This window comes from Scleropages formosus, chromosome 4, assembly GCF_900964775.1.
Source record: "Scleropages formosus chromosome 4, fSclFor1.1, whole genome shotgun sequence".
NCBI lineage: Eukaryota > Metazoa > Chordata > Actinopteri > Osteoglossiformes > Osteoglossidae > Scleropages > Scleropages formosus.
In genome coordinates, this window is record NC_041809.1 from 22,133,152 (window position 1) to 22,149,202 (window position 16,051).

A 16,051-nucleotide genomic window follows, 5' to 3' on the forward strand; every position below is an offset into this window, starting at 1 on the left:
TACACTACTTACACTGGGTCACTCATCCGTACATCAGTGGAACACACTCTCTTTGTCACTCGCACACAATGGGGGAACCTGAACAGCATGTCTTTGGACTGTGGGAGGAAACCAGAGCACCCGGAGGACACCCGTGCAGACACAGGGGAAACATGCAAACTCCACACACTGAGTGGGGATCAAACCCACATCCTTTCACACCACCCAGGTGCTATGAGACAACAGCGATACTCGCCGTGCCACCGTGTCGCCCACATTTCACCACAAGTTCAGCTGTCAGATGTCTTTAGTGGGCGGTCACTTTGGAACCGCAGGCCCCGAAGGAAGAAAGCATTCGCCGGTTTAGTTCACGTTTTTGATCCTCATCCGCACCCCTCTCCGGCCACAGGTGTACGTGTCCTACGACTACGGAACGACGTTCTCCTTCATCTCTGACAAGTTCCAACTGAACGGCAACAGAGCAGGGGCTAAACCGGCCATTGCTCAGTTCTACCACAGCCCTGTGGACAACAAGAGGGTAAGTGGTCAAAACGCGGTCACGGTTGTGCTCATGGGGGACCACTAGTAACAGCGGAAGGTACTTTACCTTGTCCTCCTTTTTTTGGTGGTGGCCAGCACTATACAACTGAAGCGAGACACTCCTGGAACATGGTTTTACCGTCTAATAACATAGTGAGTTAATGCATTTCCCGAAAAAAAAAAAAAAAAGGCAAGAAGGCTTTTCGGGTGTGTTTCGCAGGAATGACAAAACGCGGAAATCAATACGGCGACGAGCAGCAGACACAGAAATGTCTGTGCAGGCAAAGCCGCGGGGCGTGGGTGCGGGAACGCTGCAGTCTGAGCGCCAAGCCTCTTTGTTCCTCCACCTCTGTGGTCACGAGACAGACCTGACCGTTTCCGAGACCAGAGACGAACTCTCCGGAGTGAGAGGAAGGGGAAGGGCTTGTTTAATCAGTTTGAAACCTGTATACAGTTTATCGCGTACAGCTTGATGTGCTCTCAAGGCTTGAAGTCTAGGGTCCCTCTTGGGGTTTTGATGAGCGGTGATACAGTGGCACTTCTGAAATCGTCCAGGTTGCTCGTTGGGCCTTCAAAGACATTTCTTCCCGTATCCAGCGTGTGTTTTTTGTGACTTTAACTGAAGCCCAAATAAAGGGAACTCTAAGCCTTGGAATGTGGAAATCTGGCAGGGGTTCCAGCTCTTGTCTAGATCCCGCAAAGACGCGGCACTGTCTATGTGTGCATTCTTGCTTTTTTTGCGGCAGGTGCGTCCAGCAGCCCATCCCTTAAGCTCTCCTCCTTTTTCTCGTAGTACATCTTTGCCGACACTACGAACAGCTTCCTCTGGAACACGTTCGACTTCTGCAGGACCGTGCAGGGCTTCTCGGTCCCCTTTAAGCCCACCGACCTGCTGCTGCACAGCACCAAGCCCAACCTGGTCCTGGGCTACGACAGCCTGCACCCCAATAAGCAGGTTCGTAACGCACCCCGCACGGCTCTACTCCACCGCCCCCGCTTGCAACAGCCCATAACTTCGTCATAGAAGTTGTTTAGGCCTTGCCGCTGACCCTAACTGCTGCTCCCAGAGAGACGCTGGAATCCTTCACCCGGTGACATATCGCTCGCGTGCTAATGACAGCTTTCTCCCAGCTAAGAGCCGTAGAAGATGGAAACTCGTTGAGCAAATTAAAACTCTCATCGCTCTTCCTTTCTCCTTCTCTAATTCGCACATGATTATGAGGGTGGAATTAGATACCATGTGCTCCTGAGAGCCAGTGTTTTTGGCTCCGTGTCACTGTGCGTGCTTCTCCTTGCAGCTGTGGAAGTCAGATGACTTTGGTGAGACATGGGTGCTGATCCAGGAACATGTCAAGTCCTACTTCTGGTGAGACGACCGCTGCCTTACAGCATCCTGTGTGTATGCGCGTGTAGTCTTGTACAGCCTCGGTGCCCATATGGCGGACTGACTCCTGGATGTTCTGGCCCAGCGCTTGTTAGAGCCCATCAGTCCTCGGTCCAGGGCCATTTAAACGGCTTGCTAATCCCGTCACGTGGCTCCACGCTCTCCTGCAGCCAGACACCGCGGGGCTCTCTGCAGGCTTTCTCTGACGCATCGCTTGGACCTGGAGCTGGCGGCGTTCGCCGGGAGCGCTCTCTGTAGCGAGCCAGCACTGCTCACGCTTCAGTCTGTCCGACACGCGAACACATTGCACGCCTGATCTGCTCTGAATCCCGCGGTGTTTGTGTGAGCGTGCCGCTTTTACTCGCGCCATTTAGCGAAAATAGACCATGTTGCAGTGTGTTGCCATGGATCCAAACGAGCGCTAGTCCAAGGAGAAGCGATAACAGCCTCGAAAGGCTTCACAATGTGTTTTGGTCCTATAAACAGCCCAAGCAAATGTGAACAGCGCAGGATTTTATGCTGGATGTTTTAGGTAACATCCCCCAGATGCACACAGCATGTCCTGCTCCCAGCTGCTTTGGGTACTTCAGCACTCAACCATTACCCACTGACATCTTCTTTATTCCCTTCGCTGCTCCCCAGTAGACAGGCTGTGTTGATCCTCCAGCGGGCAGCACTCCTGAACTTCTTGTCACACACATTACCTCAAAGGCCCTGGTCCTCCCCGTGCGATTTCACACACACCTTCAGACTGATCCTCCACTGTGGCAGTTTGGATGGTCGCTCCGCAGCAGGTGTACTTGCTGCAGAGACGACACGCAGTTGCCGGTGCCTTGTCAAGCCGGGTGTTGTATGGGGCCAGGATGGTCGGTCTCTTTGAGGGTCGTGGGTGTTAAACCTGAGTCTGAAAATCAGTGCGCCTCACCTGTGGACTTGTACTCATCTGTACTGTCCTTGCTCAAGACTGGCACAACTGCGACCGCATGTTTGCCTCCAACTTCCACAGGGGCGTGGAGCCGTACGACCCAGCCACCACGGTCTTGGTCCAGCGACACGAGCCGTCGGGTGCCTCCAGTGTCCTCAGCAGCACAGACTTCTTCCAGAGCGAGGAGAACCGGCACTTGATCATGGACCGCGTGGACAGCTTCCAGCTCCGGGACAAGTACATGTTCGCCACGACCACCAGGGTTAGTGCTCCACCCTAGCCGTGCCTTCTACACCGGGCCCCGCCCCCATTTCCACCTGCTCCGACAGAGGTAGCGCTCATTCAGTGCTGTCAGCCAGCTTGTAGCAGCACTTGGTTAGATCAGTTTATTTGACGCAATCGATAGTAGCAAATGTGTTCGAATGTGACTAAAGCCAAAGTCCTTACTATACCAAGGACTTCCTTACCATACTAAACAGTGGTTGAAGTGTTACCAGACTACTCGAAGTGGACAGATCAGTGGGAATGTGAAGAATTTGGTGTTATTAAACACTTCTCTCTCTCTGTGTGTGTGTGTGTGTGTGTGTGTGTGTGTGTGTGTGTGTGTGTGTGTGTGTGTGTGTGTGTGTGTGTGTGGACTGACTTGCTTCTCTCTCTTGTCCTGCTTAAAGAGCCAAATCAGGTTTTGCTGTTTTCTCTGGTGTGATCAGCAAAGCTCCAGCGCTGAGACCATCATAATGAAAACATGAGTGTGCATCATATCCCATATTTGAACTTCATTTTCTTCTTCATAACTTGAGAGAGACAGAGAGACATCTTTTCAGATTAAATTGCTCGCAAATTACTCCGGGGGCTTGAGAATGAAATTGAAATTGTGCGGGAGAAAGAAGGGAAGGATGCGGCTCCGGATGCCGAGGTGGCCGTGTCCAGCCTTTGATGGGGTTTTATGCTGCCCGCTATTTACCGATTCCCGTGAACGCGTGAGGGAGATAATTTTTAAAAAATGAGAGACTCGTAGGATTGGTTTGCTGAGCAGGAAGACAAACTAGAAATGATGGCGCACAGACATCCAAATGGAACATCTTGGTGATGGAAATGACCCTGTGTGACTCACTCCAGGGACAGCTGAGTCTATGCAATCTGCTGTTTCGGGAACAGGCCTGAAACCCACTATGTCCGTCGTGCGTCCTCAGGCCGGGGGGCTATGAAACATCGCTCGACTCTTTCTACGTAAACATCTGAAGTTGTCTTACAATGACTTGATTGCGTCGGTGGCTAATGGATCGGGTCACCTGTGCTCCACGGCAGAGGAGAGCAGTGGTCCGTCCCCATCTTCCCGTCCTTGGGCGGGCTCCTCGAGCAGCGGAAGAGCATCCACAGCGCTCTAGGTTTCTGTACGCGGTGTTCTGAGCTGCTAACTGCCGAGGAGGGGGCTGCGGTCGCCATGGAAACAGCACCCATCACGAAACCGCGGCGAAGGACATGAGTTCGGAAGCCGGCGCAGGTGTTTCCTCCGGTGCCTTGGAGCCCGTGGCCATGGATCTGCGGCCCTGCGGAACCCGTGTCCGTCATATGGACGGCGTGCGAGGAGCAGATGGGCGCAGTAGAAAGAGGCCTGCTGTTTGTACACTGTGAGCCAGGCGTGAGGGAAGGGGGCAGATGGAGTCCGAACCGCCCGGCTTGCTGAGTGCGGATGTCCAGCGCAACGCGGCGAGGGAGGGATTGCGGGCGTCACACTGCCGCTCTTGTAATCAGCCGCTGCTGTTCTCTGCTCTTCCCTCAAATTCAGCGCGCATCCATGGGGCTGCTTTCCATTCTGCGCGGGCTTTTACTTTCAAACGGAGAGGTGGGAATACCCTATTAGGGCCGAATTCTCGCGATGTGACAGGATCCACCCAGGAAAGTGGGTCACCTGTCAACCTGGGGCTGTGTTGTCAGGCGCAAGCTGGCGTGCAAGAGAGCCGAACTCTTCCTGTGTAAACATCTCCCGACGGTCCCGGAGCAACCCCCGTGTGTAAAAGTGGTGTACGGGGAGTGTGAGCTCCTCCATCCACCTGGTCGGTCTGCGATCCCCCCTGCGTTTCTCCCACGCGGACGTCAGATATAGATTCCGGATTCTCTTTCTGCCGCCGACGGCTCTCTCATCGTTACATTTACGTTTATTTATCTGGCTGACATTGTTCTCCAAACAAGCAACTTAGAGTGTGGTAAGATGCGTAACAGTAATTTACCCATTACACAGCTGGGCAATTTTTGCTGCTACGATATACGGTGAGTACCTTGATCAAGCGCTCTACAGCAGGAGGTGGTATTCAGGCCTGGTTTCTTTGAGCGGAGGTGGCAGCTCTGACTGCGACTCTGTCTGGCTCCCCAACCTCGTTCGGTGCTGGGCGAACGCTTCATCGGACCTGACGCCTACCGCTGTCTTGCGGTTGATCTGTCTTTACAAGACTGGCTTCTTACAGGAAACCTGCCAGCTCCGGAGGGTTTGGACCCAAAAACCAACCTCCATCATTCTGCGGCCAAGAGCTGTCCTGGAGCGTCAGGGTCGCCTCGGGGCATGCTGGGATTGAGCGCCTCCCTCGGTCTGGCTGTGCCCGCCTCTCTGTCTCAGCTCCTTGTAGGTAATAGGATTAGCATTAATGAATACCCCAAATCGCTGCCGACGGTGGGAAGCCGCTGGGACTAATTAAAAGCCCCCCGATCCTGAGAGGCTGCCTCGTTTTGGGCTCTTATGGAGGGCCCGACAATACTGATCCTCCGGAATAATCCCGCTCTCTTCAGCCGCGCCGACCCCAAGTAGCGCTGTCTGAGGAAGATAACTGGGTTAAAGCCTTCGTTGCCAATGTGTGCTTGGGGCTTCGGGAGTCTTTTTGAAGATGATTTCGCATTATGCCGCGTTCTGGCTCTGATGGGATTCGCAGATACGCACGCTTTGATGCTAAACCAACAAAGTGAACATGTTGTTTCCCCCCCCCCCTTCCCTTTAAACAAAACTCCTGGAAAAAGCCATTCGCTGGCACTCCGTCAACATTTTTAACGGTTAACGCTGAGTCCGTAAGCGGTTAACGCGTTTGTGATCCTGCTCCTTGACTGGGCGTGGCTTACCTGCGCAGGAGCTTCTCCTAGGGATCTCGTGCCGTGGTGCCGGGCCGGACCGCACCACAGGCGGATCTCAGAGTCACGTGCCGCACCCGCTACCAGCTGGCACATGGCACCACCCCGGCTGGAGGAGACGTGTATGCAGAGAGGGCAGCGTGTTGGTCTACTGCAGGAACCCAGCTTCGTCACCTCGTGACCCAATGGCTCCCACCGAAGTCCCGACGGGAATCTGAAGCCTGCGCTCTAGCGGGGCTCCACGCTTCTGTGTTCCATCAGAATCAGAGCTCAAACATGTGTGTGGCTACTGCCTCACTGCACCTTGGCTGAGATGTAGGTTCAGTAGTGGCTCAGTTTCAGTGGCGTTCGTGTGTTCTCTCTGCATTCATGCGTTTCTTCCAGGTGCTCTGGTTACCTCACACTGTCCAAAGACGTTTCGGGTGAACTGGGGATTCTAAGGAGGGGCACAGTGGCACGGCGGGTTTGGCCTGCGCCCACTCTGGCGGGTCAGGGGTTCGAATCCTGCTTGGGTCCCGTCCTGGGTGTGTCCCCTCCCCCTCCAGCCTTGCGCCCTGTGTTGCCGGATTAGGCTCCGGTTTGCCGCGGCCCCACCTGGGACAAGCGGTTTCAGGCAGCGTGTGTGTGGTGACTCTAAATTTCCTTTCCTGTGCGTGTGTGCCACCCCCCACCCCCGCTACATTGCACAGGCATGTAGTACATGGGTGTATCACTGTAGGTAGTTTGTTGCAGTGTATCTAGCACTGTAAATCTCCTTTGATAAAAGTGTCAGTTAAATACTACATAACTGTATGTGGCTTTACATAAGTGTGCTAAATGAGTAAATGTAAATGTTCCACCAGCTGTGCAACGCAGATGGATTCTCTGAAGACATTGAGCTTGAGGGTTAGGGTTCGATACACAAGAAAACTTTTTTTCTCGCTCAGCCAATTTGCAGCTCTTAATTTTTCTCGACTTTATTTCTGGGACATCGTTTGATGCAATTCAGAGCACATGTCCATAGGTAGAAGATGAACTGAAGACACAGCGGTGCCCACCTGGTCTCGGTCCAGGCTGCGGCTCGTCATCGGTGGCTAACCGCTCTTTGGTAAGCGCGGCACCCTTGGGTTCCGGGTCTGCTTTCCTGCCAGGATCGGAGGAATGGCGGTGACGCCTCTGCTTCTGCCACTAGTCAGACCGGTTCTGACGAGAGTGGAGGCGCAGATAGTCTTGCGGAACTTAAGCGTTGCACAACCGCATTGAGAGAAAAACAAAAAAACCGCAACGAGGAAGGGATGGACGGCGCAAAAAGGAGAAGGTTTTTCGGACAGAAGAGCAGCGTGGAGAAAAGGAGGAAGGCAGACGGGTCCCCGAAAGAGTCTGTTCCACTTCTGACGCCGAGCTCTTGCAAGACCGCCGCTGATGCGGTACGAGCGGAGCACGCCGAGCGACCGCACGTGCGCTTCGTGCATCCGTTCCTGGAATGCTGCTCAGCCGACTGGATGAGGTCGGATCCCGGCCGACGCGTTTATGCACTGCGGCTGCTTTAATTAGAGCCTGTGTAAAAGGGGTGGCGCCCAGAGACGGTGCATTCCCTCGGGCTCTCCTGCTGCTGCAGAAAGGATCGCTCGCCTTTGCTCTGCCACATGGGACCTCTTGAACAAGGGCTCTTGGCACCATGTTGCCGCTGCCCCTTTTCCTGCTGCGTGTGTCTCCGGTGGCCCGAAATCGCCCTCTCCGTCTCCGAAACGGCACAGCGGCGAGCCGCTGGTGTCGACGGACGTGGCGCTACCGCGGTGCTTGATACCGTATGCGGAGCGGAGGAGTCCCCTGGGGCGTGAGACAGGTGTACTCTATGTTTTGGGAAATGAAAGGTTGATTCTCTTTAAAGGTCTGGTTTAGTCTAACCACGCCTGCGCTGCAGTGGGTTTGTCTAGTCTCTCTTCCTCCTACACGATCGCTTTTGAGGGAAGTCAATTGTCAGTAACCCCGTAGTTCCGTTTCTAGTAATCCTGGGTTGGACTGCTTGTCCCTACTGTGCTGCGCATCAGCTGAATACAGGGGCTGATGTGCTTACCCCCCCTACGTGGCCCAAAGCAGCCTACCTGTCAGATGGACCGACAGACGTTCGCACGGACCCGAGGACTGATCCCGTCAATCCCATCCAGGGCCTTTACCAGCATTGCTCTGGTAAAGTTTACGAGAGAACATGAGGGCCTCCCATCCGTGGCTGCTGATCCAGATTACGTTTATTCATCCATCAAAGGCTTTCCTCCGAAGTGACATACAGTGTTTGCTACGTAGTGTTAAACGGACAGCTTAATCCAATGCGATTTAGAGCACCTGGTTTGCTGCACTAAACCCCCTGCAGATCAACACATGTCACACACCGCAGAAGCTTTTGGGTAACTGGGAATTGCACTGTGGTGAGCTTTTTACCACCGTCGATGCCCGATTCCTCCAGGACAGACTCTGGGCCAAGTTGGGCCGACGGGGCGGACTATGGCCCACGCTAGTACCGCGGTAAGGGGCTGCCTGGGCCTTGAGAATGCATGACACCTTGGCAGCTCATCTGAATAAACTAATTTGCCCGTTTTATGGCCCGGTATGTAATACTCCCTGGCCCTAGAAGCGCTTGGCATGGGCCTCAGCGCAAACAACCCCCACTCTGTTTCTGGGGGTAATTTCTTGCTCCTGCACATACCTCTGGGCGGCTTTCAGATACAGCCCACCATTACAAAGCCGCAACATAAATCAGATGCCTTATAAGCATGTGATTCATTCTCACGTTTCGTGCCAGCCGAAGGCCGTTTCTCACAGGGCTGCAGTCGGCGGGGGTTGGGGGAGGGTGGTAATCATAGAAGCTGCGAGTTTTGTACCTTGTCGGGAATGTAAGCAGCGTGGTTCGTGATGAAAATATTTCTGCTGTCTAAAAAGCTTATCGCTGGATGGTTTCGCGATCCAGCGACGTGCGAACGCGCCGTCATCTGTCTTGTTGTCGTCACGGGTTCTTTCGGGTTCGGCTCTGAACCCGGCAAGGCGTGACCCCGTCTGCCGTCTGGCTGCTCTTTGTCCTCCAGGTGTTGCTGGGAAGCCAGGAGCCCTCCTCCGTCCAGCTGTGGGTCTCCTACAACCGCCAGCCCATGAGGGCCGCCCAGTTCAACACGCGGCACCCCATCACTGTGAGTTCCCACAATGCAACACTTCACTACAGCTGTACTGCGTCGCGAAGCTCGGCTGTATTAGACGCTTAGAATAACAGCATCCGCTGAGCATTGCAGCGCTGTAGAAAGAAATGACGTCGTAATTTTGGCTGCATCCGCCGCCGTACGAAGCGAGGGGTTGTGCCGGGTGCCTCGGCCTCCCTCTGCTTTGCATCCTCTTGAATAATTTAAATCCCACTTCCTCTGCCTCGTCCCTGGGGCCTCGCTGTGCATTCTGGTCTTCCTTACGATCGTTGGCTTAATTAGCCAAGACAGATGATAACCAGGGTAATTCTTGGAGGCACCGGTTAACCTCGGCGCATTTTGTTGTTTTCCTAAGAACAAAACCAGCACAAACACCATAGATCTTCCACAAAGGCCTTTGAGGTTTCATGTGATTTTTAGCTCGGTAATCATCGATCGAGTTGCACGCATGGGATTCTTTTGTAAAGATTTAACTGTATTATCCCAGCAGCGAGCCCACGATATGGATGGGCTGCGTCCTGCGCTAGATGTAAATATGTAATATCTCCGAGTGATTCTGCATCATCAAAGCAGCATGCCGGCCTAATTACGCAGTCAGATGGAGCAGAATCTGATTTGCGACGCGCGAATCCACGATTGAAAAAAGCATTTTATTTCGATGCTTGCAGCTTAAAGATGCCCGCAGGCACTTTTATTCGGCTGGAAGCCTGCGTGGAAGTGGCTGGCTTTGATTAGAGCTCTCTGCAGGGGACGGCTCGAGGGCTCTTGGGACACACAGGGGGTTGGTGCACCGACCCAGTGTGCTGCTCTCTCCTCACTTCGCATGTCCCCCCCCCCGACAGGAATACTACATCGCAGATGCCTCGGAGGACCAGGTTTTTGTCTGTGTGAACCACAAGGACAACGTCACCCACCTGTACATCTCGGACACCCAGGGCCTGTCCTTCTCGCTCTCTCTGGAAAACGTGTTGTACTATAGTCCTGACGGCACTGGCAGTAATACCCTCATCAGGTATGAAGGGGTTGGGGCGCACGGTGGAGGCCGTGGCGAGGAAGGTGGTGGTGGTGGTGGTGATCAGTGTGACAGTGACATTGGTGGTGGTGATGAATTTTGCTGATGTCCTCTGTGTGATGGCGATGGGGAAGATGATGATGCAGGGATCCTGTCGGCAGGTACTTTGCAAACGAACCCTTTGCTGACCTTCACCGGGTGGAGGGGCTCCGGGGGGTCTACATCGCCACTCTCATCAACGGCTCTCTGAGCGAGGACAACATGCGCTCCGTCATCACATTTGACAAAGGGGGCACTTGGGACCTGCTGCAGCCACCGGTCACCGACAGCCTGGGAGGCACCCTGGACTGCCAGGTACCGCCACTGCGGAGCTACACTTAGGTTCTATAGCAACCTCAGCTGAGCTCTTAATTGAATAGCATCGTGAAAAGTGAATAGTATAATTATCTGCAAAATACTCACATCCCCACAACAATGAAAATGTGACGTGTTTTTCCCCTCATAAAAGATTTAAACAATTATGAATGATTCAGTGATTACAATGTGTACCTACACCATTGTACCTGTGCTTTGATCGCTTCTGTAGTTTACATTATATATCATTTTTAACAAATGATATGACCTGATAAATGAGCTGAAATGAAGCTGCTGCAGGTGTCGGCTTTCACTGTATGTAGGTGCCTGTGTTTTGACAGGCAGTTACACATTTTTTAAGATGTGGTCATTTGCATTTATTCGTTTAGCCGACACTTTTTTCCAGAGCGACGTAGATCTCGTAGGAAATACATGTGCATTACATTAGCAGGAAGAGACTTAGATGCAAACACGTGATTCTAAAGTGTAGTTAGTTACTTTCCACCATATGAACATCATCGCACAAGTAGCTGCATAAAACTTTGTCCAAATAATCGACCATTCATAATCACATTTCTTTGAAACGTGTACATTGCATGAGTAGCTGCATAAAAGTTTGTCTATTATTTAGCAATTTTGATGTCAAAGGTGTAGAGCGTGATCATCGTCACATTATTATGTACTAAAGAGATCATGGGAGAAGCGAGTCCGAAAGAGGTGAGTTTTAAGACCCTTTTTAAATGTGGACAGAGATTCAGCAGTTCTGAGTGAGGGGGGAGGTTGTTCCACCACATCGGAGCCAGAACTGAGATCCTTTGTAGTTTTGCTTTTGGACCTTTTGTGCGTGGGACCACCAATTGAGCAGAGGTGGAGGAGCAGTCTGGTTGGGGTGTAGCGGATGATCAGGTCTTGTAGGTACCTGGGAGCAGTTCCACTGATGCTTTTCTTGACCATAACCAGAGTCTTGAAGTCATTTCCCACTTTTCAGTTGCATTTTCTACATTTTTTGCTGCACCTGATCTATCAATGTGTCCAGCTGATGGGTGACAAAAAAATGCACTCGGACACAATGGACTTGGAAAAGGGCTGTTGAACTAACTCGGTTCAATTGGCTTCCGGTGTTTCTAGCTGGTGTCAGGAGTGCACGGCACATGTTTATTAGACACAAGAGTCAACAGTTGGCATTGAATAGCTTTGCACACAACATTGTGGTTTTTTGTCATTTTACATTAGTTTTAGCTTTATAGCTCAAAATGCATTTAAATAATAAAATCAACCCATAAATAGACCAAGGGACATATATATGTGATAATATAAGAATATTTGGTATATTATTACCAAATATTATTATATTGTCACGTATATATGTCCCTATATATAGGGACATATAGCTTACTATATGTAAGCTATATGTCCCTATGTAATATAGTGTGTGTATATGTGTATAGGGACATATTGCTTACTTTATTAAGCTTTTTCTGATTGTGATTTTGTGCTTAAAGTGACTTTGGAGTTTTGAATATCGTGTTTGTGCTTTGAAGAGCGAGTGTGTCATTCCTCTGTTTTGCATGGCTTAAAATGTTTCACGCGCCGAGTTCAGTTTTCATTGGAGTATTTAGTTTTAGTTAGTAAACAGTTCAAAGTGGCTGAAAGTTTTAAAAGAAGTGTCAGTATACATAGTGGCACAACAACCAGGACTAAGGGCCTTTGCCCTAGTGCGGTTGCGGTGAATTTTTTCAGGTTTCGCTGTTGTCGGCGGAGTGTGTATATTATATATGTGTGGGTGTGTGTTTATGTCTGCGTGTGTGACTGGCCCTTCCCCTGTCCACAGCTCTCCAAGGGTTGCTCTCTGCATCTGGCCCAGCGCTGGAGCCAGCTGCTCAACGTCCAGCTGCGGAGGATGCCCATCCTCTCCAAGGAGTCGGCACCCGGCTTCATCATGGCCACAGGTGATTGTCTTGTGGGTAGCTTTCTCTTAGGTTTAATGTTAATATTCATTAGTGGTTTTTGTTTCTTGGGGATGTCTCTTTACTTTGCAACATGCACCAACGGCAGCTGAGATGTGTTAGAAGGAAGCCACACAGGGCTGGCAAACTCTGCAGCGCTTCCTCTTCTTTCAGCGTCTTGTCCCCGTTGCCCCTCCCATCCCCCCGCTCTCGTTTTGTCCTCTGTCTGCCTGGAGAAGGACGACGGCTTGATGCCAAATGGGTCTGTATACAGAAGAGAGGCTGCCGCCCAGTGTTCTGGAATCTGCTCTGTCCAGGGCACGTCGTTCGAGTTGGAGCGGTGCTCCCGATTCCGATCACGTACAGCCAGCTGACTCGCACCCCGTGCTTAATGAACTGCGCTGGTGGCCTGAAAAGTTGCAGGTTCTCTGAGCCCGTGCACCGCGCCGGAGTCACCTTGATCCAGCTGCACAAACGCATAATGCATAAAAGCATTAAACTAAGCTGCGTGAGGTGCTTTGGATACGAGCTACTACTTTGTAATTGATCTGCGGGTGGGGGTTGGGAGGGGACACTCTTACAGCGCAAAGAGTACAGCAGATAGTGTCTGAAGTGCAGTGTTTTGATTTGTTTATTTAAAAAAGAAAAATAAGTAAAAGATGTTTGTGTTCCTAACAAGCCGTGTTGCTCCCTGAAGAGCCTCGGTGTTTAATTGGGCTATCATTCGATAAGAGCGGTCACACTCGAGGCCTGCGGGAGGCCTGCCCTCCTCCCGTTATCGCTGCACCACACACTCGGTAATGAGGTGTCTCCTTCACCAGCGTGGTAATTAAGGTACGCCAAGCCCCCCACCATGCCTAGCCAGCAAGCGGCGGCTCGTCGGAGACGTGCCCCCCAGAGTCTGCCATCCCGAGCTCAGCAGGCAGTACCGTCTTTGCCAACTCTGGGGCATCTTGCACCTGTGAGCTCTCGTGAGCGTTTTCCCTCTATTCGCTTCGCCGTCATATGGTCGAGCGTTCAGCTGTGAAGTGAAATTAAACGCAGGTTTGGGTTTGGCTGAGTAAATGCACTCATTGTGTTGGTCAGAGTGTGGCCGGAGTAGATGGCTGGAGCGCGTCGACACGGATCTCGAAGCCCCGTGACTAACTGTCATCCGGGGGAGGGTGGGCCAGTCAACCGCGGAAATGACGACCCTTCTTAATCTTTTTCTCTTTGTACGCTTACTTCAGAACTCGAATGAAGTTCACAGTCAAATATAGGCACGACGTCTGAAATTTGTGCTCGTATCTCTGTTTTGATGAGATGTTGGCCTTTTGAGTTTCATTTTGCGTTACATTTTCACGCATCGCCTTGTAATGCTGTGGCACAGGTGACGTGTAATTATGTTGAAAAAAAGTAATAAACCGCGAAGCTCGTGGCTGAAGTGTGTTGCCTGCGGTCCCGACATTCAGCTCCGCGCCAAGCTGTCAGATAGAAGTACTATCAAGTGCAGACTTCTCTTTTTGAGCACCATGGCTAAATGGATCGATGAACAGTCTTACGGTGAAGCAAAACTCACACGGTAATCCAAACGTTTTCAGAAATACTTGCAGCTATGATTTGGCTCACCTAAACTGAGTTGGGCCAGCAGGTTTTCCACCAGTGCTGTAAGCCCTGAAGAACTGCTGCCTCCATCCAGCATCTTAAACGTGTACCAGGAGAAGGTGACTGCTGTTGGACCCTCTACCCTTCAGTGACTGTGATCTTCACCGTTCCTTCACACTCTTCGCAGGTTCTGTGGGTCGCAGCCTGGCTAACAAGCCCAACGTGTACATGTCAAGTAGTGCGGGGGCCCGGTGGAGAGAGGTGAGCAGTGGTGTTCCAGTACTACAGTGACCCGGTGAATTGTGGGAATTTTTTTTTTTTTTTTTTTTTCTCTTCCTCCTGATGTCACATGGTGTGTGTATGTGAGTAACGACAAGTGGTGTTTGATACTAGGGTAGTTACAGGTGCCGGGGTAATGCAAAGGATGAAGTTAAGAGCAGGAATTGGGACATATGGGAACAGTGATTGGATTTCTGGGATGTGGCTCTGTGATGTCATGCCTGTCTGTTCTCCAGGCCTTGGCAGGACCCCACTTCTACACGTGGGGAGACCACGGAGGGATCATTATGGCCATCGCCCAGGGGGGCTCCACCACAGAGCTCAAGTATGTTTTGCTCTCTGTTCCTCTCCAGATCTTTCCTGATCTAGTCTCTGATCGATAAATGGTGTGAAAGTGAAGTAAGGATCCTCAAAGGCCACAGGCTGCTCCAGCGCGTTGCTCACGGTGTCGCCCATCTGGCAGGTTCAGCACCAACGAGGGAGAGACGTGGACGCCGTTTGAGTTTTCCAGCCAGGAGGTGTTCGTGTACCAGCTGCTGACAGAGCCTGGGGAGAAGAGTACTGTCTTCACCATCTTCGGCTCCTATGCCGACCAGGGCCACAGCTGGCTCATCCTGCAGGTCAACGCCAGTGACGTCCTGGGTGAGTTGTTGGGGTGGTACGGCGTGATGTATTTCGCACTACGGTGGGAACGCAGAGGATGTGACATTTACGGTAGTGCTCCTCCGAGCGCGTGATGCCCCCTCCGCCAAGATGAAGGGGACAGAAAACTTCTCATGACAAATCTAGTAAATGTTATACCTGAACTGAAATGCCACGATTCGTTTATTAATTCAGTGCAGAATATGGAGGTATGACTGAGTAGTCTCTTGGGTAAGGCTGTATGTGTGCTGGTGCTGGGGCAGCGTGGCAGCGTGGCAGCCTGCGTTGTGTGTACCCGTTCAGGGGTGCCGTGCACAGAGGGGGACTACAAGCTCTGGTCTCCATCCGACGAGCGGGGAAATGGGTGCCTGCTGGGCCGGAAGCTGGCGTTCAAGCGCCGCACGCCCCACGCCACCTGCTTCAACGGGGAGGACTTTGACCGGCCGATCACTGTGACCAACTGCTCCTGCACGCGTCAGGACTACGAATGGTTAGTACCCTCATCTCCGTGGAGCATCGAGGAGAACAGTCTCCTCCCCAAAGTGCCACATCAGGGAGGGGGGAAAAAAAAAAAAAAGCTAGAAAATTGATAACATTTTTTTTAAAGCTTATTTCATATTAAAAATAAGTACCAGGACTTGTTCCTGACTCCGATATGCAATATTTCTTCAGGGAGTTAATGGGAGACAAGCTTACTGGAAATACGTTCATTCAGCCGTTTAGGAGAATCTTTAGCCATAACTCAGTTTTTTCTTGTTGAATCACAACCAATTTCTTTTGTTCCTTTTATGTCCGTGATGGAGCGTAGGCAGAACAAAGTTATGGAACGTAGGCTGATTTCTCTTGACAAGGAAGTGTACTTCAGTTATTATGGTCTCCACCCTCTGCGAATATATGGATTAACATTTGATTTGCGTGACAGCTGGAAGGCGTTCTGGAATGTCTGGACGTGTGGAGCTTACCGGACGGTGCAACATGACCGCCCCTGTGAAATATTGTAACCTCTCAACCTTTCAACCCTTGTTTTATGTACTTGGGTGTATTTGCAATTTCTCTGTGTTCCGTTTTATCTGTTGCTGAGACCCAGTGCTGTAGAGCTTGTCGTGTTTCATAATGACATTA

General features: G+C 51.6%; 1 protein-coding gene across 1 annotated transcript in view; it reads left to right on the forward strand.

Moving 5' to 3' along the window:
- Positions 1-16,051, forward strand: part of sorl1 (sortilin-related receptor, L(DLR class) A repeats containing) — a 53,033-nt gene that overhangs the window by 17,477 nt on the left and 19,505 nt on the right. The window contains exons 3-14 of the mRNA XM_018755386.2: positions 389-517; positions 1,313-1,474; positions 1,818-1,885; positions 2,910-3,090; positions 9,005-9,106; positions 9,955-10,124; positions 10,286-10,478; positions 12,310-12,427; positions 14,196-14,269; positions 14,524-14,612; positions 14,751-14,929; positions 15,233-15,419. Of these exons, the coding sequence (XP_018610902.2) occupies positions 389-517; positions 1,313-1,474; positions 1,818-1,885; positions 2,910-3,090; positions 9,005-9,106; positions 9,955-10,124; positions 10,286-10,478; positions 12,310-12,427; positions 14,196-14,269; positions 14,524-14,612; positions 14,751-14,929; positions 15,233-15,419 (1,652 nt within the window). The remainder of the gene's footprint in view (positions 1-388; positions 518-1,312; positions 1,475-1,817; positions 1,886-2,909; positions 3,091-9,004; positions 9,107-9,954; positions 10,125-10,285; positions 10,479-12,309; positions 12,428-14,195; positions 14,270-14,523; positions 14,613-14,750; positions 14,930-15,232; positions 15,420-16,051) is intronic.